The sequence below is a fragment of the Aulonocara sp. 'chitande type north' Nkhata Bay genome, linkage group LG22 (genome assembly GCF_057382095.1).
Source record: "Aulonocara sp. 'chitande type north' Nkhata Bay isolate Kocher_YH1m ecotype deep benthic linkage group LG22, A_spYH_male_GT1.1, whole genome shotgun sequence".
Classification (NCBI taxonomy): Eukaryota; Metazoa; Chordata; class Actinopteri; order Cichliformes; family Cichlidae; genus Aulonocara; species Aulonocara sp. 'chitande type north' Nkhata Bay.
The window spans coordinates 22917725-22940749 of record NC_141364.1 but is presented as its reverse complement, the minus strand read 5'-3'; the positions used below and the strand labels follow the sequence as shown (position 1 = coordinate 22940749).

Here is a 23025-nt window from a genome sequence, read left to right as displayed (position 1 = left end):
CTGATCTGGGGCGTGCACAGGCTCCTCAGTCTGTTAATGTACCAGCATGGGTATCAAACACTGCCTGAAAAACCATAGCCTTGTGTTAAGGTGGCTTTGTTAAATGTATACAAATCAGAAAGTCTCTGAAAAAAAGGTTTGAATTTAGGAGCCTCCAGGTTTCAGATTAGATTGTGAGCTCAGGATCAGATGCGAGATGCTGCCCTACTTACTTGCTTGATTGAAAAATTGATGGGTTTTGTTTTGTGGGAATAATGGAAACAAAGGACAAGAAAGAAAGGACAAAAGATAGGAAGTGTAAGTACTGGTTAGAAGAGGGCAGGTGTGATGTGTCATGTGACATTTCTGTAATTGCCTGTATCATTAGATCCCGTGCAGTGTTGATTGTGAGTGAGGACACCAGTATTGATCTGTGGAAACGGGGCTTTGTACATATTTCATGTAAAATAGCCTGTTGCAAAGGTGTGTGTGTTTCTTTCATTAGGTGTGCCTGCACCGCGCATAGCAAAAAACGTGAAGTTGAAATGCTAGCATTGTGTTGCTTTAATGCCGCAAGGGAATCTTCAGTATAAATGCATGACTGTACATTATACAGACACAAGGTCAGATCTGATTAGGGTCCAACTGTTTATACCAAAATAACACAGAGAGACTCAGAGCTGGAGCTGAGATTACTGTAAAGCAGTACAAATGCATATAGGCGTAATGATCTTCATTACAGTTATTATTATTATGCACTATTCAAACATCTTAAATTCACTTGTAATTGGTGCATATTAATGGGTTCGTGTACATTTTTAAACCAACATCACCATCCAGCTGAGGGATTAATAAAACGTAACTTTGCCGCCCCCTAGCGGTGCTATCTGACTTAGGGAACGGTGGCTGGAAGAAATCTATCCATTGCACCAAATTTTGACAAGGGTTGTCTAATGTTTTCTGCGACACAAATACACATTGCCCCCCTACCTCCACGTGTCAGGATGTCCACAGACATTCTGAAATGCCATTTCAGGTGTAATGAATAATGTAAACAAAGCCTCGGTCTCAGTAATCAATAACAATGACCCAGTGTGCAGCACTCCGGCACTGACACGTCCAAATGAGAGCCATTTAAAACGTTACACCTGAGCTGAGAAAATATCTGCTGTAAGAGAGGTTTATTTATGTCACCTCATGCAGTAGATTAATAATAAAGTTAGGTGTAAAGTTGCCGTGTTTGCAAGCATTAAAAACAATTTGGACAGATGGGAGGTGGTGTGGAGGGAAATACATTTTTTTTTCTCCCTTTGGGGTAAGCTAAATGTTATAAAAAAGCATGGTGATAGCTCTGCAAATAAACTATTTTTCTTTAATATCCCAAATATTTTTTCTCTAGTGCCTTAAGTGTTGTCACAGCTACAGTGATTGACTGATAATTACGCGGAAGCTTAATTGGCTCTAATCTTTGGAGGTTTAATAACATTTCTGGTGAGGTAACGCTGGAATCCACAGCGACTCACTTTGGCTCGACTGTCACTTTGCTATGAACTTAACTGTGAGGCGCACACACACATGCACGCAAGATGTGTATTTGGTGCAGTGATTAGGATTAAACGATGCATTAAGCATTTAATTACTCAGGTGGAGCATCGCAGTGTGTTGGCTGTCTGTTTTAATTTTATTAGCTGACACATTTATGGAAGAAGCTCTGTGTTCTTAACTACTTGGCTCTGGCTCACCTCGGGGACATGACTCACATATTTCTTTATGTGGATCCTGAATGCATTTGTTTGAATGCGTGTACAGTTGGTGAGCTTGTTTGAAGGCACAGAGGAGACATATGATTCACATTTCGATGGGCCTGGGAGCGCCTGATGACTACATGTTTTCCACATGACATAAACACTAAAACAGCTGCTTCACTTTTGGGAAAGAGCTGAGTAGGAGGCACTGTTTTTGACTTTTGCTGTTTAGGCCCATGCTGTAGCACTGTAGGTAATGGGACTGACCTAGAATGGAGTTTAGTTATGGCTTTTGTTGAACATGTGTGTATTTGTGGGTTCATGAACTTACAAGATAGGTTTCAAGATATTTCCTAGAGGTATCTTGTACTTGCAGCATGAACCTTGAAATTGAAAACTTGGATGTAGTCCTATTTCTTGATTTACGTACTGGAGAAAATAAGGATTTGCAAATTGGGATTTTATTACACGAGGCAGTTTCTTAAACGTCTCTTACTGTTAGCCAATATCTCAGTAACTCTGCTCCTTAGGAGCACCTTGAGCTTATACTGAAATAAATTGCTTTTTATACTGAATGTTTCCTGTTGAGGAAAGGTTTGCATTTTAGAAGATATTATCATGTGGAAAAGAAGCACATCATGAGAAAAATTACTATTTGAACAATATCCAAACAAGTGAAGCATTTGAAGATCTTTTATTTATTTATTTTCTTTTTTTCTTGAGCTTCAGAAAGTATTTACAGGTGTCCTACTCCCATCCATCATCCATCCATCCTCTTCCACTTATCCTTATCAGGGTTTCCGCAGGACGAGGGAGGGGCGCAACAACAAGCAGTGTGGTGGTTTGTAAGGACAACAGCATTTCCATCAAGTTCCCCTGATCACTAGAGTCAAAACATCAGAGCACAGAGTGGTGATGAGAACCCGCACGAACCCAGAAACCACAAGTGCCCACAGCCAACAGAAAAGACCAAGCGCAGCAGCACAGAATGACTTCGCGTTATCATCTTTTAAACAGTATATAACAGTACATGGATTTAAGAAAAAAGGCAGATTTTAATTAGAAAAGTTATTAATGATGTGGAAAAAGTACAAATTTTACTACTTTAGAACCATAAAATTAGGAATTAGGCTTGCAGATTAAGTACCAATAAATAGAAACTTGTAGGGAAAGTGGAAACTGTCTAATTTAGTCCTCTGCCAGTTCTGGAGCTGTCTTACTTCTGAAGTGTGCCGTGTCATCAGGGTCTAAGAAGCTCTCTCAGGTCTTTAGAAAAAGGTTGAGGATGTTTATGAGTCTGGTAGTCTGTGGAAAAAAGAACATCAAATCATTCCACTGCAAGAAAATCATCTACAAGCGGCAGTGATTTCTAATGACTGCCAGTTTCTCCGTGACCTACCGCTCCAGAAAATTCAGCCTAAGAACAAAACTGTTTAATGCACAAAGAAATCTCCAGGATCTGTCGCTAATGTTGTTGTCAAAACCAAATCTGAGCTGCATGGGAGTCGTATCAGGAAAAAGCATTTGCTATCTATAAAGAACATTAGAGCAAAGGTACACGTTACTACTGAACATACCAACGTTTTTTTTTTTTTTTTTTTTTGAATAACACATCCTGGATCAGTGAATAAGAAATATCACTGTTTGGCCACAATAACAACAGACATATTTGCTGCAGACCAAAAACAGCTTTTCCAGAGAAGAGCCTCATATCAGCTGGGAAACATGACGGTGGAAATGTTTAGTTTGAGGCTTTCTTGTTGCCTCAGGAGCTGAGCAGTGTGCAGCTATTGATTCAACTATAAATTGTGTATCATATCAAAGAATTTGAAGCAGAATCAGAAGTGGGCCTCTCTACAACATAAGCACAGGAGGAAATTTACTAAAGAGTGCCTCAGAAAGACTAAAGAGTATAGTCTATGTTTGAATCCTATTAAAATAAATGTTAAATGGACTCGTACTTAATAGCAGGTGTTACTACAAGCCTTATTCCCCCCAATCACACACAGATAGATTCATACTAGTGCTTTTTTCCATGCCTAGGAAGCAAATGTCTGACTTCCTGTTGGTAGATGACTCACTATACCTCCTGACCACGGCCATGTTAAGCAGTCATATAAACATATAAATGAAAACCCCAAACATCTTGCAACAGAAGGATATTTTGTAATTTCTGCTGCCCTCTTGGTTATAGTCTCTCTTAGAAAAGAGATTTTTATCTCAATGAAGCTTTTAGCTGATAAATGAGTGATACACTAAGGAGTGGTCCACTGTAGCCACAAAAAGGATGCTTGTCCAGATCCCTCAAAAACAAAATACAAACAAACAAACATTTTCATGGGATGTTGCTTTTGAAATATTCGACCGTACTGTTATGACATTGATAAAACTGAGTCTTGCCGTTACAGCTTCTTCAATGTCATTTTCATTGTACGTCTCACTAAACGGTTTAAGTGATTTTTTTAGACAAAGACATAGACTTCATTGACATTGGGGAAATTTACACATTACAGCAGCACAAGGGTCAACAAGACAAAGGGAATGAGAAATATATGAGAAAAAAATAGAAAAATAAGTACCTAAGAAAAAAATAGTGGACAAATAATAAAAGCCTCAAAACTCTACCGGTATTTTCTACTATTTACAAATGGTTACTATATACAGTAAATACACTCTGATTATTTTTTTCATATGTACATAAAGTGCAGTGTGAGTAATGTTATATACACATATCTATATAAGAAACTGTAACTAGTTAACGAGCATTTATGTGCTGCACATTTACAGGCTTTATGGAGATCTGTATCTTAGCATCCACAGGATGGCGATGTAGCACAGCGGATCCGAGCTGCGCAGCGCTGTTGTGCAGCTCATGGCAGACTTCAGCCCATCTTTCCGTGCCTTCCATGCAGGCCGTACCTTGATCCTACCACCAGATGTCGCTAAAAACAGTGCGGACACGCTTCCAACACGACGTGAATGAGTCGTGCACCTACTTAAGTGACTTATTTGCAGTCTGCACAACTGATGTAGTTTATTGGCTTTATTTTAACACCGCGGCGTCCTTAAGCAGAGCACATGAGCAACGGCATAAGAGAAATTCACGACTCACTTGAGTGACGCGCTAAGTGGGAGGAAACTAATTAAAAAGCTGTAAATCAAAATTTCAATAAAAGTTCAGGAGTCAGCTGTTTTTCTCTGTTGTGATGTCACCGTGTCTCCACGCCGAGAAACTGTCAGATTTGCGGCTTTAATCACAGCTGTTAAGAATGCTCGTCTCTCACCGCTGCACGCTGTGGATAGATGATCGTTGGCTCCAACCGACATAATAATGGAATCGCTGACAGGGAGTGTCACCCTGTCCCTCGCTGTTACCTGAGCAGCACCTGTGGTCTCCCTCTTCTCCTGTCCTTAACACACGCAACAGACGCACGGGTGAGCGCATCACGTGCGCTCCCCACCAACTAGGAGCTTTTGCGTTGTGCTGAGTTGACTGGATAGCTGCTCGGTCATATAGCCATCAGCACCTTCGATGGGAGCACCTCAAGCGTTTGGACGACTTGCACCATCTCTTCAGTAACTTTGATGGGGAATTCGACATTAAGCAGGGAAAATGCCTGTGATGAAGGGATTACTAGCGCCGCAGAACACGTTTCTGGACACTATAGCCACTCGGTTTGATGGCACTCGTAAGTTTGCTTTTTAATCTCCATATATTTTAAATCATTGACTCATTTAAGGATGTGTAATAGTTTGCGATTTAAGTTCCTTTCCCCCCTCTTCTTTATTTTTGGCCGGCTGGCATTCTCCAGAGAATAAGCTTGCAGGCTGATCCAAAACGCCCAACACCTGTAATAGAGAGAATAGGGAGTTGTCAGCGCCTTTCAGTATGATTGCATGCTTGCTGTCCTCGATACAGATAGCGACATTAGATCACCAGGTATTTCACATTTCTTTCTATTTCTTTTTTCCTTGTCCAAAGAGAGACTTCACTAAAGTTCAAGGTAATCCAAAATTGTTTCCAGTATCAAAAGCAGACAGCGCTGAGGCTTTCAGCACCACAGACAGCGACAAAGGTCCACTCCCAGTTTACAGTAGGGGAGACCGGGGATAGTTGTAACGTGGGTTAGTTGTAACACTTCCAATTTCTCCAATCAGGGCTACGTTTCAAATGATGTGACTCATCCTGTGCATGCCCAATTCAGTTCTGCTATCACATGTGAAAAATCAGCACATTTTGTCAAACACAGACAATTTAACATGAAAAAAAGTAATTTGTATGCCAAAAAGTAAGTTTTTCTACTTTATTTCAATGTTTAATAGCATTATCTGCTTTGCAGTTAAACTCATCAAATTTAAATTATGTTATTTGTATGTCTATGGGGATATATTCTGTGTAAGTCTTTAGTGCTAATGTTTTAGCCGTTGGCTGTAATGTTAGCTAGTTCATGGCTATAGGAGTCTGGGTCAGTTGTAACAGCAACAGTCTGGGTTAGTTGTAACAATAATGCAGATGTTACAACTTACCACACTATTACTTTAACTTATATTAAACAAGTTGGGGCAACGACATCAGCAGAGAGAGGTTCACTGGTCGCATTTGTATATGCGGTTAATGCCATTGGCAACACAATTCCTCCACTGTTTGTGTTCCCACACATACATTATGCAGACCACTGTGTCAGAGATGGACCAGTAGGAAGTACTGGTAGTGGAAATAAATCAGGATGGGTGCAAGAAACAGATTACCTCATCTTTCTGAAGCACTTTGCAAACCACACCAAGGTAAGCCATGATAAAAAGTAATGGAATTGCGATGCTGGTGAACAACTACATTTTTTCAGCTTCATTGTTATGTTCAAAATTGGTGCAAGAGTTGTAGGTTATAATGCCCACTGAGCCAATGAGGCCAAACTCAAGGAAGACCAATCAAAATTAATGAAATATTCAGTTGCAGAAAATTTCATAATTTGTCTTTTTTGGGGGGTTGGAATATGTTCAAAAGCTAGATTTCTGCATTCTGTCACACACACACACACAGCTACATAAATGGCTCTAAGTGCATTCATGTGTTGAATAAACAAAGATTACATGTTAATGTTTCGTTAGTACCCTTATTTCATTGTGTTACATTTCACCCCAGGATATGTTACAACTAACCCAGACTATGGGGTTAATTGTAACATTTCACTCTTTGTGTTTGAGACCATACCATGCAATGGGTAATTGTGCTGCAGAGAAAATAGCTGCACTATTTAATAGCAGAGACATGTAAATACTTTGCATTACATTTTGAATCCACTACCTTAAACGAGCTCCAATTTACAGACAGAAATGTCAAAAATGTTACAACTATCCCCGGTCTCCCCTACAGCTTCTCGCCAGGCATTTGGGCAGCATGCACACAACTTGCAACCAGTGTTAATATTTGTGTTTTTGAAAGAAAAAAACACACAGCCCAACTTTCTGTGGCTTTCCACTCTTTTATCTTTACAGTGAAGTTAACCTTTATTATCTGGCTAAGTCCTGCAGACGCCGACTGCAGTCGTTCCTCCCGCCGGTCTGAAAGCAGCGGTCACATTTATCAAACTTAATTGGTCGACGGCGACATTACAGCAAGTCCTTCCCCAGGCGAAGCCCACACAGACGTTTCTTCAACTTTACTCTGAACTCTCTCTCAATAATAACCACGAGGATTCCTAAACACCAAGCACCGTATTTCATAACTATCTCGTGTTTCTCTTTGAGAATTCTTTTTTATTTTATTTTTTTCCAGGAATCATCAGCTGCTCAAATAGAATCAATGCACTGCTCTGCTCTCATTTTCCATTCAGCTTTGTTTCAGCTCTGTTGCTGTTTGTTTTGGGCAACTACTCATGTCCTTAGGCGTGGATTATTATGGACTTTGTGGCTGAATTTTACCGTCTTTGCTCTTTAATACAAATCGTTATATCGTAAAGTAAACAGGAATGAACAAAGGCAATGCTGTATATTGATCATTTTCTTTAAAAACACACACACGAACAGTAGCTTTTTGTGTGATTGGTGATTCAAATTTAAATTTACTAGAAATTGTCATGACAACCTGTCAAAAACTCACTTCTGTCTGTTCTCTCTGTGCCAGTACTTGCCACATTTTATTACATCATAGTGCTTCCTACATTTAGGGCTGATTCAAGCTCCAGTTTAATATATTAGCTCATTGGTATGTGTGCTCCCTGGGATGTTCTACCTTTCCTGTAGCTTGTTCACTTGGAGAATAGCAATAATAACCAGAAACATTTATCATTATTTCTGTCCAAATATCTGCTGGTTGACGACCAGTAAAGGCACACGATGACAATAACTATTAAGCTGCCTTGGCAGGAGGGCTGTCCTAACTAGGGGAATTGGGGTTGTACTGTACCTGTAGCACAAGCAGTTTGTCAAGCTCCCGAGAATGAACTGCTGTCCTTGAGTTGGTGAAGTAAAGGAAATTAATGTTGGATTTCAACTGCAAGACGGGGCAGACTGGAGGTAGCAGAGCCTGACGGGACAAATTAGCTATGATGGCCTGGCCAAGAGCAAATATAAGGGAAGAGGTAGTTTCGCTGCTATGCGATCTCCTATCACATCAACCAAATCCAAGAGCAGGTCAGACCTTTAAACGGTGATAAATGGCTGAAAGCAATAGTGGAAAACTCTTTAAGTTGATCTGATTTGTTCTTGGAGAAATATTTTTACATTTAGTGGTGGTCATTTAAATCAATTTAACTTTTTTCCTGGACAGTAACATTAACTTCTATATTCCAACCAACTGTTATCTGAATTAACTGAATTTGCCCTTTCACAACCAGAGTCTATAGAGAACTGAAAACACTCAGAATTAATTCTATTAACAAATCAAATCAAATCAAATCAAATCACTTTTATTGTCACATCACATGTGCAGGCACACTGGCACAGCACATGCGAGTGAAATTCTTGTGTGCGAGCCCCACAAGCAACAGAGATGTGCAAACACAACAACACAAACGAGCAAAATACAAGAATGGCCAACCTGAAACTAATAAATATATGTACAATATATAATAGTGTATGCATTTCTGGATGTGTATACTAAATATTTTCCTACGTGTGTGTGTGTGTGTGTGTGTGTGTGTGTGTGTGTGTGTGTGTGTGTGTGTGTGTGTATACACATTTTTACAAATTAAATAGTAAAAAAAAATAAAATAATAATAATAATAATAAAATATATAAAATATACAGAGTTGAATATGTGCAAAACAAGTGGCATTTATATACAGTGTGGAGTGCATAATGTTGAAGTTCCAGTAGTGAAGCTGAGGTGTCTATGACGTGTTCAGCAGTCTGATGGCCTGATGGAAAAAGCTGTCTCTCAGTCTGCTGGTACGGGACCGGATGCTGCAGAACCTCCTTCCTGATGGAAGTAGTCTGAACAGTTTATGGCTGGGGTGACTGGAGTCCTTGATGATCCTCCCCGCTTTCCTCAGGCACCGCTTCCTGTAGATGTCTTGGAGGGAGGGAAGCTCACCTCCAATTATCCGTTCAGAGCACCGCACTACTCGCTGGAGAGCTTTGCAGTTGTAGGCGGTGCTGTTGCCATACCAGGTGGTGATGCATCCAGTGAGGATGCTCTCAATGGCACAGTGATAGAAGGTCCTGAGGATGCGGGGGCTCATGCCGAATCTTTTCAGTCTCCTGAGAAAGAAGAGGCGCTGCTGCGCCTTCTTCACTGTTTTGTTTGTGTGTACTGACCACGTAAGATCCTCAGCCAGATGTACACCAAGGAACCTGAAGCTGCTCACTCTCTCCACAGCAGCGCCGTTGATGGTGATGGGGGTGTGTACTTCTCTGCACCTCCGGAAGTCCACTATCAACTCCTTTGTCTTTGCGACATTGAGGTTGTCTTGACACCAGTGGGTCAGGGCGCTGACCTCCTCCCTGTAAGCCGTCTCATCACCGTTGGTGATAAGACCCACCACTGTAGTGTCGTCCGCAAACTTCACAATGATGTTGGAGCTGTTAGTGGCTGTGCAGTCGTAGGTGTAGAGTGAGTACAGGAGAGGGCTCAGTACACACCCCTGTGGAGCACCAGTGTTCAGTGTGATGGGGGATGAGGTGATGCTGCCCAGTCTGACCACCTGGCGTCTGTCAGACAGGAAGCTAAGGATCCAGCTGCAGAGCTTTGAGAGCTTTGAGAGCTTTTTAACAGCTTTGAGAAAACAGGTAATGCCTGTTCAGATGAGCTGTTCAAACGGGGATATGAAATGTTAAATTCAGATTACTCTAAATGCTTCATTCCAGACAATGTTTTCCTCTCTTAGCCTGTATGATGTCACTGAGAGGAGTGACATAAAATACTATCACAGGGGCAAAGCTTTGGCTGTGAAGAAGCCCCACCCACCTGCCGTTGAACTCTTCTGTTTGCAAGAGGCAGCCAGTCAGAAAAAGTTTGGCTTAAATTGTAAAGGCAGGGAAAACAAAGACAGAGTATAAGATAAATAAGGATTATTATGAACCATGAATCATGCAAAGCTACTCTTGTGTGTTCCAGGAATAAAAATGTGCAGGTAGAAATGAGCATAATGTGTTTACTGAAAGTATTTAAAGCATTTTATTACATTTGGTTGAAATTGGTTCACTTCTTACTATGGTAACTCACATTATTACCTTCTCTGCAGCAGGTTATGCTCTAGGTTAGAGATCAACAGGTATGAAGTCACTGTCTAGTGATCCTGTAGCTTGGGAGGTATGGTACAGGTCAGGTCATGTACTGATTAGTAGGTTGGCGGTTTGACAACTGACTGCTCCAGCCCGCATGCCAAATATCCTTCAGCAAGATACTAACCCCAAGTTTCTCTCTGATGTTTCCATCAGAGTGTGAATGTAAGATACAATCCACTTCAGCATTATAAAAGCTGCTTGTGTTAATGGGTGAAGGAGGCATGGTGTATAAAGCCCTTTGAGTGCTCAGATAGAGTAGAAAGGTGCTATATAAGAACCAGTCCATTTACCAGTTCTTTGTAAATAGCGTCATCCATTCCTGGAAGATCGCTTGAAACTCTGTGCACGGACAGCAGGATGGTCTAGATTTTTTAATAGCATCTAAAGTCTTTGTGTTTCTTAGATGAGCATCAGTAATTAAAACACATTCTTAGACACAACTTTATTCCATGTTTTTTTTTCTTGTTGGCTACAATCTTCCAAAGTTTTAGTTTTTATGAGCATTAATAAATGATCCTAACAATAATAAATGATACTAACAAGTCTGTTAACTTACACAGTCAGCATTTTTCTTGGCTTTCTTTTCTGGCTTCAGATAGGCTAAACTTTATTAGTAGCTCTTCTGCAGTCTTGCTGACCAAATCATTCACAGCGCTCACACATTCATACACTTTTAATACTGAACTACTATACAGTGCTTTCTCTCTCACACTCACACACACTCGCAGCTTTGTCTGCATGTGTTGCTTTCAGTCTGCACTGTTTTTTTTAACATGTTTATATTTTTATAACGGTTTTATTTTTATTTGTAAAAATCAGCCTATGTGCTGCCAGTACACTTCTCCGTGTTTGTGATTGGCCAGATGTTGCCACTCCTTTCAGATGAACATGCTGGGGAAACCCTGGGTTACGTTAGCAAGTTGATCACCAGTTAGACTAAATGTATCCAGATAATGGAAAGATATCCCTCGATATGATCGATATGATTTGGCATAAGATTAATTTTTATTATTTTAGTTATCTTAACTACATTTATCTAAACAGCAGTCACTTAATATATCAATGCTAATGGTAAGGCGGCCTCATCATCAAAAACACAATACTTGCTGCCTTGGCTCTGCAATCTAATGCTGGCCCTCCTTTCGTAAGGAGACCATATTGGGGTGTCCTGCTTCCAAGTTAAGCAGAAGGTCTGGTTGCCTCACAGAGTGTCGCCTTCTTCCCGTGCAGCACTGTTCTTCCAGATTGCTATTTCCTAGCTCTCAGCACAGACTAGTTCCACCTCCACTAGGCAGGTAATTACTGTCACGAGCGCTGGTGCCAAGACTTGAAACAGCTGTGTGTTGAGTTGGAACACAACGCCAGTCGTAATGTTTAAGCGTGCATGTGAATGAAAACGAGAGAGAAGGAGAGAGAAGGAGAGAGAGCATGTGTTTAAAAGGAAACAAAGGGAGACCGGAGATCAAGAAGAAGCAGGAGAGTATGCTACATTTTCTGCATTTGGCTGCTTTGTGTCACCGAACTGCCCATGGTGTAGTTCCTGCTCAACTGCCTTTGAACGTGAGGGAAGTAAAACAGAAGTTTCCTCCCTGCTGATTAACGTTCCTTAACGCAGCACACCTAATTACGTGCTTAAGAAGTGGCTGAGGGATCCATATTGTAATTACTACTCGCTGCAAGGTGAATGTTAAAAGAGCCTACTGGAGTTTCTTACACAATAAAGGAAGCTGCCTCCAGTGAGCTGAGTTTATACTGTTGGTGTCTCTACGGCTTTGTCTCAACAGCAACCCCGTGACCTGCAAGAAGACAGAGGAAGCTAATTACCGAGTATAAAAGACCACAGACCGCACACTGACGCACATACAGTACGTTTGAGGAAGGTTTATTAAAGCGAGGAAAGCCTGGACTGTGTGCTGGCATTAACCAAGATTGTATATGTCATATAGTAACAGAAACAAGAGCGAGACTTTAACTTCTCTTAACAGATGCTTATTAATAGATGCAAACTTGTGGAAAAGCCAGCTCCGATATTGTCCTCGGTCAGAGAACGGCTGTGAAAGAAATAATGAGCGCAGTTATGAGACTGTGAGGGAGTAATCAATCATCATTGACTGTTGTGCTGCAGGGTGCAGAGGGGCCCTCACTTATTTGGCAGTGGATTGCCACTACTGTTCCAATTTTCTCCAAAGCCCACTTAATATTGAGACTCTTACATTTCAGGGCAAACAAAACAAAAAGTAATGGTGCTGTGCTGCACGCTCGGGAGCTCTAAAAAATCCATCATGTTAAAGAGACAGCTGCCTGTTCACACATCCACCAGAAACAAAGCTTTCATTTAAAGTCTTGTTTGTGACCATGCGATGCGTCTGTAACTAGGTCTGTTATTCACTTTCTTAGCTTAATTCTAGCAGAAAACAGCTAAAGTAAAGATTATTGTGTTTACCCACACAGGGTTTGGTGTGCACACTTAAACGCAGGATCCATTAGTTATATTCTAAAATATCCTCTCTCTGATCTGAAGGTGGAATAAGGCCATTCAGACCAGGGTGGAGTTTCTAAACTTCCTGGGTATGTCTAGTGTTTTGGGGAGGTGGGGAAACATCGTTACAGCACAGTATCTCGATATTTTGCGTAGCAATATTGTATCAATACAGGTAAACCAAATAAATTAACGCCATCCTGAGATAACGTTAGTTGAGCGAACTTATAAAATCCATCCAACAGCCGACACACACACACACACACACACACACACACACACACACACACACACACACACACACACACACACACACACACACACAAAGCAAAGCAAACTGATGGCTCAGTCACATAAGTAAAAATAGGAATTGCAACTTGTGCTGGCTAAGTGTTTGCCCAGAGTGCTGCAACTACTTATGAAGGTAAAGCACTTGCACCCCTCTGCAAACAGTCACTGTCTGACTGCAATCACTCTCAGAGAGATTGTCATCTGATTTATGAATGTAGACATACCAACATGTTGCCATCAGTCTGAGTGAGTCTTTGTCAATGAGCACAACTTGAGGGGACTCGGCTCTAACGTCTGATCTAACGTCACAGAAAAGTGGGAAAACCTTTTGTTATTGGATAAAAGAGATACTGATAAAGTTTGACTTTGAGGACATAATTAGCTTTTTAAAAAAATGTGATGGATTGCAATATATGTTATTGCAACAGTCAGCATATTGCAAAATATTAAAAGTTGCGACAATATTGCATCGTGAGTGAACTATTGTGATAATATGGTTTCTAGCACGGGACCTAATTTTGGATTACTCCCAGTAAAGCCTCTTCTGTCCCCTTCCAGCTGTGCCTTTGCAGTGCGTCAAAACACAAATCCTTCCACTTAATTTTTATTTAAAGGAAGTGGACAAATTCACAGGGTGTGTGATGACTGATAATTGTGTTGGTGTGACACCATGTCCCATGCCATAGTTCAGGTCATTTCTGCGGAACATTCTTCATCAGGTGCCTGAGCATGTTGCCATAGAAATCTGCATTGATGGTTTGAATTTTTGGTGACTTATCCAGTAAATGATAAAAAACCATACTTAACAAATCCCTAGCACGGTCGTGACCAGAGACCCAGCTCATCACAAGCAACAATCCTCCAAACAAAAGTTATGCAAGTTTAAAACAGAAGTATTTTGATGACTTTGCATGTCTGTGTTGAAATTACAGAAGAGAGCCGCTGTGCTAGAAGCAGTTCAGAGGTGCACGAGTGGCTGATTTTGAAAGGCAGATTGACAAGATTTTAAAAGAGATGCAGGTTTTGTATCAGCTGCTAGACAACCTGGTTAACCTGTATTATCCCAAACAAGCTGTTTCCTACAACACAGCCAGCTGCATGCTAAAAGCAATGAGATAGAGTGCATCTATCTCCATACTCACTGTAAACCAACTGTGAAAAATCTAAATCTCAGTGTCACATTAATAGCAACCCAGCACTATCCACTGGCTTTAATAAGGCTTTGATAAAGTATTCAGTTAAAAAGACACAGCCACCCTCATCAGTACAGACTTAGCTGGGAAATGCTGTCCTCGCTGTAAGGTCACTGGACTTGATTATTACCGTGAGCTTAAAGGAGCGTGAGCCTCTCGTCTGTTCCACCAAACTTCTGGGACTTCTGAGAGCCTCCCCATCACCGTGGACGTTCTGCCTTGTTAAACCTCCTAATTAGCGAGATTCCTCTCCTAATCACCATCCCTAATGGACTGTCCAGAACGATCGACAAACTGGGTTTCACTAGAGGAAGCCTGGGCCAAGTCGGCCATTTTTAGACTCAATTAACTGCGTGAGATTTTGTGAGACGGGGAGGAAAGTTTTTCTTTGTTTTGGGTTTTTTATGCATTTGGAAGAAGAGGGGGAAATAGACAATGGAGCGTGAAAAAGACACTGGCTGAGACAGACATGGAAGGAACAGCAGGTGTGCGACCTGCAAATTACAGGAATGTAATGCACAGTGTAATGTTTCATTTGGTGAGAGCTCTGGGGATTGTATGATAAAGGGGCACAGAGGTGATTAAGGCTGTGGATTTGTGTAATGATTTTCCTCCTTCAGTTACAGGGTGTGAGAGGATTACCACTGTTAGAATGGGTGCGAGAGTATGTGCATGCATATACTGTATGAATGTGTACAGAATGCTCCCACTAATAACCGAGACACAGTTTGTTGATACAGCACAGAAACTTAATCTCATTATCCCATACAATGACTGACTCGACTTTTAAGACAAACTGTACATGTGTAACCTTGGTTGCCATGGTGTGTGTCAGTGGTTACTGTGGCAACTGTAGAGTGACTTTCTTTTTGGTTATGTAACTGCTGCTCTAGCAGCATTTTCAGAGGCCCACATGAATTTCGTCAAAAAGGTGGTGAGGTCTTTTCCATCCATCTCCCCACTTCCTGACCAATTTTTACCACACTCCATCTCCATCTTTCATCATTCCGCCTCTCACAGCTCCATCTCACTTTCAACTTTCCAAATCACCCCCTCACCTTGTGCCCCTCTAACACCCTCATCTGTCTGCCACAGTGTATTTCTCAACCTCCCCTTCTAGTCCCCTTATCTGTCCACATCCCCCTTCTCTCTCATTCTCTCATCATATTTGCCATCCATCTTTTCTTCTCCCTGCTGTGCAGTGCTGTCCGATTCTACTTCCCTACTTTCTCTCTTCCCTCTCTCTTCCCTCTCGCTGACTCTCCACTGCTTCCTCATGCTCTGTTCCCCATCATAGGAATTGTTGTCGTGACTTAAATAGCTCTGGGGTTGCTTGCAGTGACGGCACAAGGCTGACAACGAGCTGCTCCCGGTGTGTGTGTATGTTTAAAATCCCCAAAACTGGGACAAAACAGTGTGCGGACAAGGTAGCAAAAACACACACTCACCTCTTCTCAAATATACCATCTGTTTAAGGCAGGGGTGCGCAATTCATTTTCCCAAGGGGCTACACGAGAAACTGGGACTGTTGTGGAGGATTGCACCAACAAACTGAACTGATGGTAAGGGCTAATACTGCAATTAGGCAATGAAACACTGGAACAGTCAACATTTTTTCACTATTTTATCAGCATTCACATTTTTCCAGCTAGCCACAGTCTATCCAAGCATGCAGTCACCTCCACAAAGAAATCACTCCCTGTCATAGACCTTTTCACTGAGGGCATTGCTGCCAGTTCCGCCGTAATCTCAAAAGTTTTAGTTAGTTCACAAACAAAGATGTGCATTACAGATATCACAGCTCTCATCCAGAGCCAAGTGTAAAAAGTCAAACTGGATCAGTTTATTTTTCAAATGAAGCTCCAGATTTCCCTCAGTGTTCCCAATCTGTCTTGTTAGGTTTCACCAACAGAGGCGTGCATTCCACCAAACAGTCTTTGATCCCCATCAGAGAGTGGCTTAATGTCACAAAGCTGCTCCATCCCTGGTTGAGCAAAGCGTGGTCAAAAGCTTCTTATACTTTTCACCTTTGAAAGCTAATTTCCCATTGTCTACACACCTTTGGTCAGGTACAACCAAAGGACTGAAACAGATCTGTGGGCTGTATAATGCCAGGGGCTGGTTTAAGAATTGGTGGTGAAAGACTTCACTTTCAGCTTTGCCTCATCTGACCCATCAAAAAATACATTGATCAACTGTAGTAAACCCAACCTGTTTTCTCTTTGCTTATACCAATGCTTTCACAGTCCCGAGGTCATCTGTTGTTTAACTTTTGGATTCCTGTGACCATTATTATTAAAGTCCTGCTGAACTTTGGTTTTGTGATATTTTAAAATTCAGACTCATTTTTGTTCTTGTGTTGTTTTGTGACATATTGAACTTCGGTTGCTGTTTTGATTTTATTTTTCTGCTTCCCCAGCGTTTCCATGTTGCGTTCCTTCGATCTCATTTATGTGTTTGTGTCCTTCACCCCGACTGTTTAGTGTCCAAATGTCGTCTGTCTTTTAATATTTCCCTGTTTTACTTTGTAGAATAATTTGTGGTGTCTGTGGTGTCTCCTTCTACTTTTCCTTTGTGCTAACTATTTTCACCTACTGTTGATGTCTTCATTTAGTCTTCCAAGTAAATATAGCCCTCTGGTTCTTCATTTCCCTGTCAGATTGTCTGCTATTTATTTTGGACTTTCCTTTCTCTGCTTTGTTTTACTTTGTCTGCCTTTGTGTTCTGGATTTGGGTCTCGTCTCCACCACAAATCTTGACAAAATCGACCAACATGATCATTTGACATGGAGCTCCTATAGTGTAAAGCCATGTTTTAAAGCCCCACAGTGTTAAGAATTTAAGTTTCCTTATCCGCTGCTGGTTTATGTTCTCTTTGTTTAAGTTTGTTTATGTTTAAGCCCATAAAACAACTCCGTGTACATGAGACATGCTAGTGCCTCTGTGAGGCTATGCATATTGAATGAAAATGCAAACATGATTGCTGAGATATTTAATATGGACCAGAGTTCAACCAATCCAGTGACCAACCAGAATTTCTATTCCAAGAGCCACACTCCTATGTTCACTAAAACCTGTTTATTAAGGTGAGGAAAACAGTCGTTATTTGCATAATTACGAAGAGCACTTTTCCGTAAAATTTATACCACTGGTTATTTTGTGTGTTTGTCTAAATTCTGTATGTGAGTAAATAGCAAACCAGTTGAAAACAGTCTTTTTAGTATTTTGGTTTTACTATTTACACTAGAAAGTTTAATTGATCACAAATCATTTGCAAATCTTTTGCTCACCACCTTCACTTAACTTTAATTACATAAGTAATCTCTGTAACCACATGTGTCTTGCTTCTTCTTGCACTTTTTGTTCTTTTCCTGACCTCTTTCCTCTTCTGCCTTCCTGCTCTATCTTTCTTTGTCACTGCCTTTTCTCCTCCCTCTATCCTCTGTGTACCTGTGGGGTTTCACCAGCAGCTGTCATGCAGCAATGTGAGCATGAGGCAAAATGATCTATTGGCTTCCACACTGGAGCAATTAGCCAAAAGAAAATTTAAATGGAGAACACAGAACAACTTGAGGTTATGAAGAGGGTACGACAGAAGGTAAAAGATGCAGAGAAGAAGTAAGAAGGAAAGATGATTGAATTTTAGTTTAGCAGAGATTCAGGGTGCAGAGGAAAGATAAAGTAAACTTAGATAGTTTGTACTTTTTTAGAGGCAGTAAAGAAGGTGGACGTGTGCAGAAATGCAGGGAATAAGCAGATTGGGGTAAGAGGAAGGTGTGATGGAATTCCAAGGCTGGAGAGGAGATGAAGAGTAATTAGGTAGAGAGAGCCAAAAATGGTAGGAGGGACATCATGAAGAGTTGGAGGGCAGAGGAAGGAGAGAGCAAAGGTTGATAGTGGAGTAAAGTTGGAGTGATTGAGAAAGTGGAGGAGCAAGAAAAGGAAGTAAAAGTCTGAAATTTAGGAGGGTAAGAAAAGTATAAAGAAATTTAGTTGAAAAAACAGATTTATTTCATTATTTATTATTTTTTAAAGGTTGACATTAGTTTTGTGGTGATTACAAACAAGTGTCCAGTTATTACAGTAGTAGATGCAAAATCTATTTGACTGTTTCCAAGTGTAGAATTTGTGATGTTCTTTCTTTTTTGAATTCTTGGTGATAATTAGTCTCTATTTTAATGTTCATGGGCTACTGCTCTTCCTTTTTCAAATGTTTGTTTTACTAATTGTATTACCATGATTATTTTTTGTGAAACATCTTGTAACATGTCTGTGAAGGTTCTCAGTCATCCAGGTCATCGTAGTCAAAGGAGCTTGCAAAGAAAAGCGTCTGGACTTCTTTAAGTTGCTTGAAGACGTTCTAAGGTCAAATGGTGGAGAGTCCCAGATATAAACCTAGTGGGAGTAACCCCCCACAGAGGGACAAAAGGACCCCCTGATGATCCTCTAATCGCCTGAGCCAAGGTGTGAAACTGGGCGTGGGTCCCAATCAGCCAGAATTTTGGGTGAGCTCATTGTGAAACCTGGCCCCACCTTATCATGCGAATTCCTGAGGTCAGCTAGCCCAGGATGTGAGTGGGCGTTAAGGCATCTGGGAAGGGATCTCAAAACTGGATTATAGATGGCAGAGAGTTGGTGTCGTAAACCCCCGCCTCTGTTCAAAGATGGTCGCTCACAGTGGACATAAATGGCTTCTTTCACTCCTCTTTCAAACCATCTGTCCTCTCTGTCCAAAATGTGAACATTGGCATCCTCGAAAGAGTGTCCTTTATCCTTAAGATGCAGATGGACTGCTGAGTCTTGTCCTGTGGAGGTGGCTCTTCTGTGTTGTGCCATGCGCTTGTGAAGTGGCTGTTTGGTCTCTCCAATGTAGAGGTCTGAGAATTCCTCGCTGCACTGTACAGCATACACCACATTGTTAAGTTTGTGTTTTGGCGTTTTGTCTTTCGGGTGAACCAGTTTCTGTCTGAGCGTGTTGCTGGGTCTGAAATACACTGGGATGTCATGCTTGGAGAAAACTCTCCTGAGTTTCTCTGATACACCGGCTACATAGGGGATGACAATGTTGTTGCATATGTCCTTCTTATCCTCCCTCGCTGGTGTCTGGTCTTCTTTTCTGTGCCTCTTTGCTGACTTTAAAGTCAGCACTCACATCCTGGGCCAGCTGACCTCAGGAATTCGCATGATAAGGTGGGGCCAGGTTTCACAATGAGCTCACCCGAAACTCTGGCTGATTGGGACCCACGCCCAGTTTCACACCTTGGCTCAGGCGATTAGAGGATCATCAGGGGGTCCTTTTGTCCCTCTGTGGGGGGTTACTCCCACTAGGTTAATATCTGGGACTCTCCACCATTTGACCTTAGAACTGAAGAAGCTTCTCGGATGAGAGGTGAAACGTCTTCAAGCAACTTAAAGAAGTCCAGACGCTTTTCTTTGCAAGCTCCTTTGACAACATCTTGTAACATTTTTTTGAAATGCACTATATAAATAAAGTTTCTAATAACCACAACAAAAACAACAAAAATAATAATATTTAGTAGTGGTGGTCGTACTAATGGTAGCACACTTTCATGTAAAGCACTCTATACACTGTACTTAATTACATTACACACAAATTCAAGTGTAAAAGTTAAAAACTGTGACTAAAGCTGTTCTCTTAGCTCCTGCATTTTTGCAAATATTTACAACTGCTGGACCCTCTCACCACACATCTATCTTCTACACAAAAACATGATGATCTAGTTGTTTGTTTGACCTTCCCTTTTTCTAGTGTATCCATTATAATAAGTAAAATTTTATTTCTATAGCACCTTTAAAGATAAACATCACACAAATGCTTCACAACAAAATGCCAGAGGATAAAAACAAAGGTTAAAAAGTCTAAAAATATGACTTTTTAGTTGTTTAGTCCATGGATTTCAAGCTTACAGGGAGATTTCCAGAGTCTGGGGCGCACTGTTGCAAAAGCTCTTGAGACTTAAAATCGATATATAACTGAATGTCATCTGCATAGCAGTGATAACAGATGTCCTTAAAGGTGCTCGCAGTGTGCTGAAGAAAGAGCAGAAATAACTGAAATAACCAAAATAATAAGGGCCCCTAAAATGAACCTTGTGGCACATCATAGGTAAGCAAAGTAAAAGAGGACTGGTACTAAACACTGGTACTAAAAGGCAGCCAGGGAAAAGAATGGTTCAGATAGATGTGATGCAAACCACTCTAAAGCAGCAGACCCAGCAATAAATAATAATTGATGACTAAGAAGTGTGCAGCTATATGCACTTACAACTTGGACCATTATGGGTAGCTTATTGGGCCACTTCTTATAGCCTAACTTGTTGGTATGACTGCTCTTATGTGTTCAAAATAGCAAGTGTAAGTTTGAAGTATGTGTTCTGAGACACAATTATAAGGTGTTTTTAGTCCAGGTCCTTTCTATAGATAACCCAATAGGTTAGGTTAGGTGCATGTCAGAAGTCAGACACAGTCAGACCAGAAATTAACTGGTCGTTAACCTACTAGTTGCATACTGCAAAGCACATGTGAAGTTCAGTTGCACCCATGGAAAAATAGCCCAGGTGATTTTCTGGTGAATTCACAGTGATGAGTGAGTGTCATGTGTCCTGCTTCTCGAACACCAGGCAGCTGCCTAGACAAAACCAAATAGAGAATTTCCAGTAGTGAGAATTTGTCTGAAGCTATTCCCTGCTGTGAGCTGCATGTGAGAAGAAAACTTCATTGCCCTGACCTGATTTTGTTGTGCGAAAGCAACTATAGGCTAAATATAGTTCTTAACATATTGAATTTAACACAGGGCATGAAAGGAGAGTAGAGTTTAATGTACATGCTTAGCTTAATGTTTGCTTTGTTCTAGAGTATGTTCATATTATGTGTTTGATCCTGAGGGGAGGGGAGACAAGGTCATGCCAGGTAAAACAAGTTACCTAAGATGACCTTGTCTCCCCACCATGTGACGCAGTACAAGTATACTGTATGTGCAGACAATATATTGCATACCTGTCAATTCTAAGCAAACAAATTAATCTGCTGTCAAACACAGTAGAGTTTTTTGTCAACACCAACCTCCTGTGCTCTGAGAGCTGCCACGAGATAGCCTTTCCTCAGGACTCACGAGTCTCAATCTCCAACAGTCTTGACTGCCTCCCTTTTTCATACCCTCAGCCTCAGGGGCCTCACGCCTGACAGCCAGTCCCAGTGCTAAGACCCACTCTGACCATCTGTCTGGGCCATTCAGGCCAAATACTGCTGCTGACGTAGACACGTTCATATGTGTTTTTCTTTTTCACATATTGGGATCACTGTCAATTAGACTTTTCTGTATGCTAATGAATCCAAAACATTGTTACATTTTGTTTTCCTAGTCATGCTTACCACAGCTCTTGGTAAAAAACCAAAACATTTCAATTTTTCTGTCAATGCAAATGAATTATGCAAGTTTTTGTAAATTACTTGTTTTCCTGTATTGGTATTCAAATAGCCAGAAAGTATTTTAAGACAGATTAAAGAATAGATTATACTCTGTTTTGGACACAGACGACTAGAGACATGATGGTCATATAGTCATTGCTATTATTCTTTGAACTCTTTATTCTTTGAATTTACATCAAACAGACCCAAGCAGACTTGTGGACTTGGAAAGGCTAAAGACTATTTTTGTTTTTATTGGTTATTACAGTTCAAATTGCCACCAAAACTACACTCACCAGCTACTTCATTAGGTACATCTATTCAACTACTTGGAAAGTTCACATATCTAATCAGCCAATCACACAGCAGCAACTCAGTGTATTTAGGCATGGTAAAGAGAACCTGCTGGAGTTCAAACCAAGAATTAGAATGAGGAAGAAAGTTGATTTATGCAACTTTCAACGTGGGATTGTGCTTTGTAGCACATTCGATCAGAACTTGGCATAAACACCATTAAACCGTGGGTAAAACCTAGTACTAGTAAGGTGTAGCTAATAAAGAGGCTAGTGAGTGTCCAAAACAGTTTCCTGTTACTGTTCTGTTTTCCCACATCTTAGCCAATATTAAACAATAAGTAATAGCGATGATGGAAATAGTACTAAAGCTTTAATAAGCAAGTGTGTTTCTGTTATTAAATAACCTAAAAGCATCGGGTATAATGACATTTATATTTTTTTTATAGTGAGCACTGTCAGAGTGCTGAAGCAACTATTGATTTCTTGATGGGATTCGAGAAAAGGAACAAGCTGCTCGTTCCTCTTGTGTCACATACAAGATTTTTGTTCCCTGTAGTTGAATTCCCAGTTCAGATCTAAGGTGTCTGCTTTCAACAAACCCTGACATAAAACATAAAACTATTAATTACCTGGAATGAAGAAAAAAAAGATTTACTGATGCAGAAAATTGATTTTTGCAATGAAACATAATTGAACAAGTCACTTTGCAGGATGTGTCAGCCAGTGATTATAAACAAGCTCGTGTCACTTTGTGGGTTTGTGTTTGGTGTATCGAGTAAAGTGCTTGCAGCTCATTTATTTGCTCTGATTATACAAATGTCTCAAAATTTGTGTGGGTTCTGTATAATTTCTCAATACCAAATGAAGCCATGCATGTATCTGTATTC

At 40.7% G+C, this 23025-nt stretch overlaps 1 protein-coding gene across 1 annotated transcript in view; it reads left to right on the top strand.

The window, feature by feature from the left end:
- The first annotated feature begins 5257 nt into the window (after positions 1-5257).
- The window catches only part of kcnh8 (potassium voltage-gated channel, subfamily H (eag-related), member 8), a 61324-nt gene continuing 43556 nt past the window's right edge, over positions 5258-23025 (top strand). Inside the window, exon 1 of the mRNA XM_086280240.1 lies at positions 5258-5413. Within this exon, the coding sequence (XP_086136366.1) occupies positions 5338-5413 (76 nt within the window). The 5' untranslated portion in view covers positions 5258-5337. The remainder of the gene's footprint in view (positions 5414-23025) is intronic.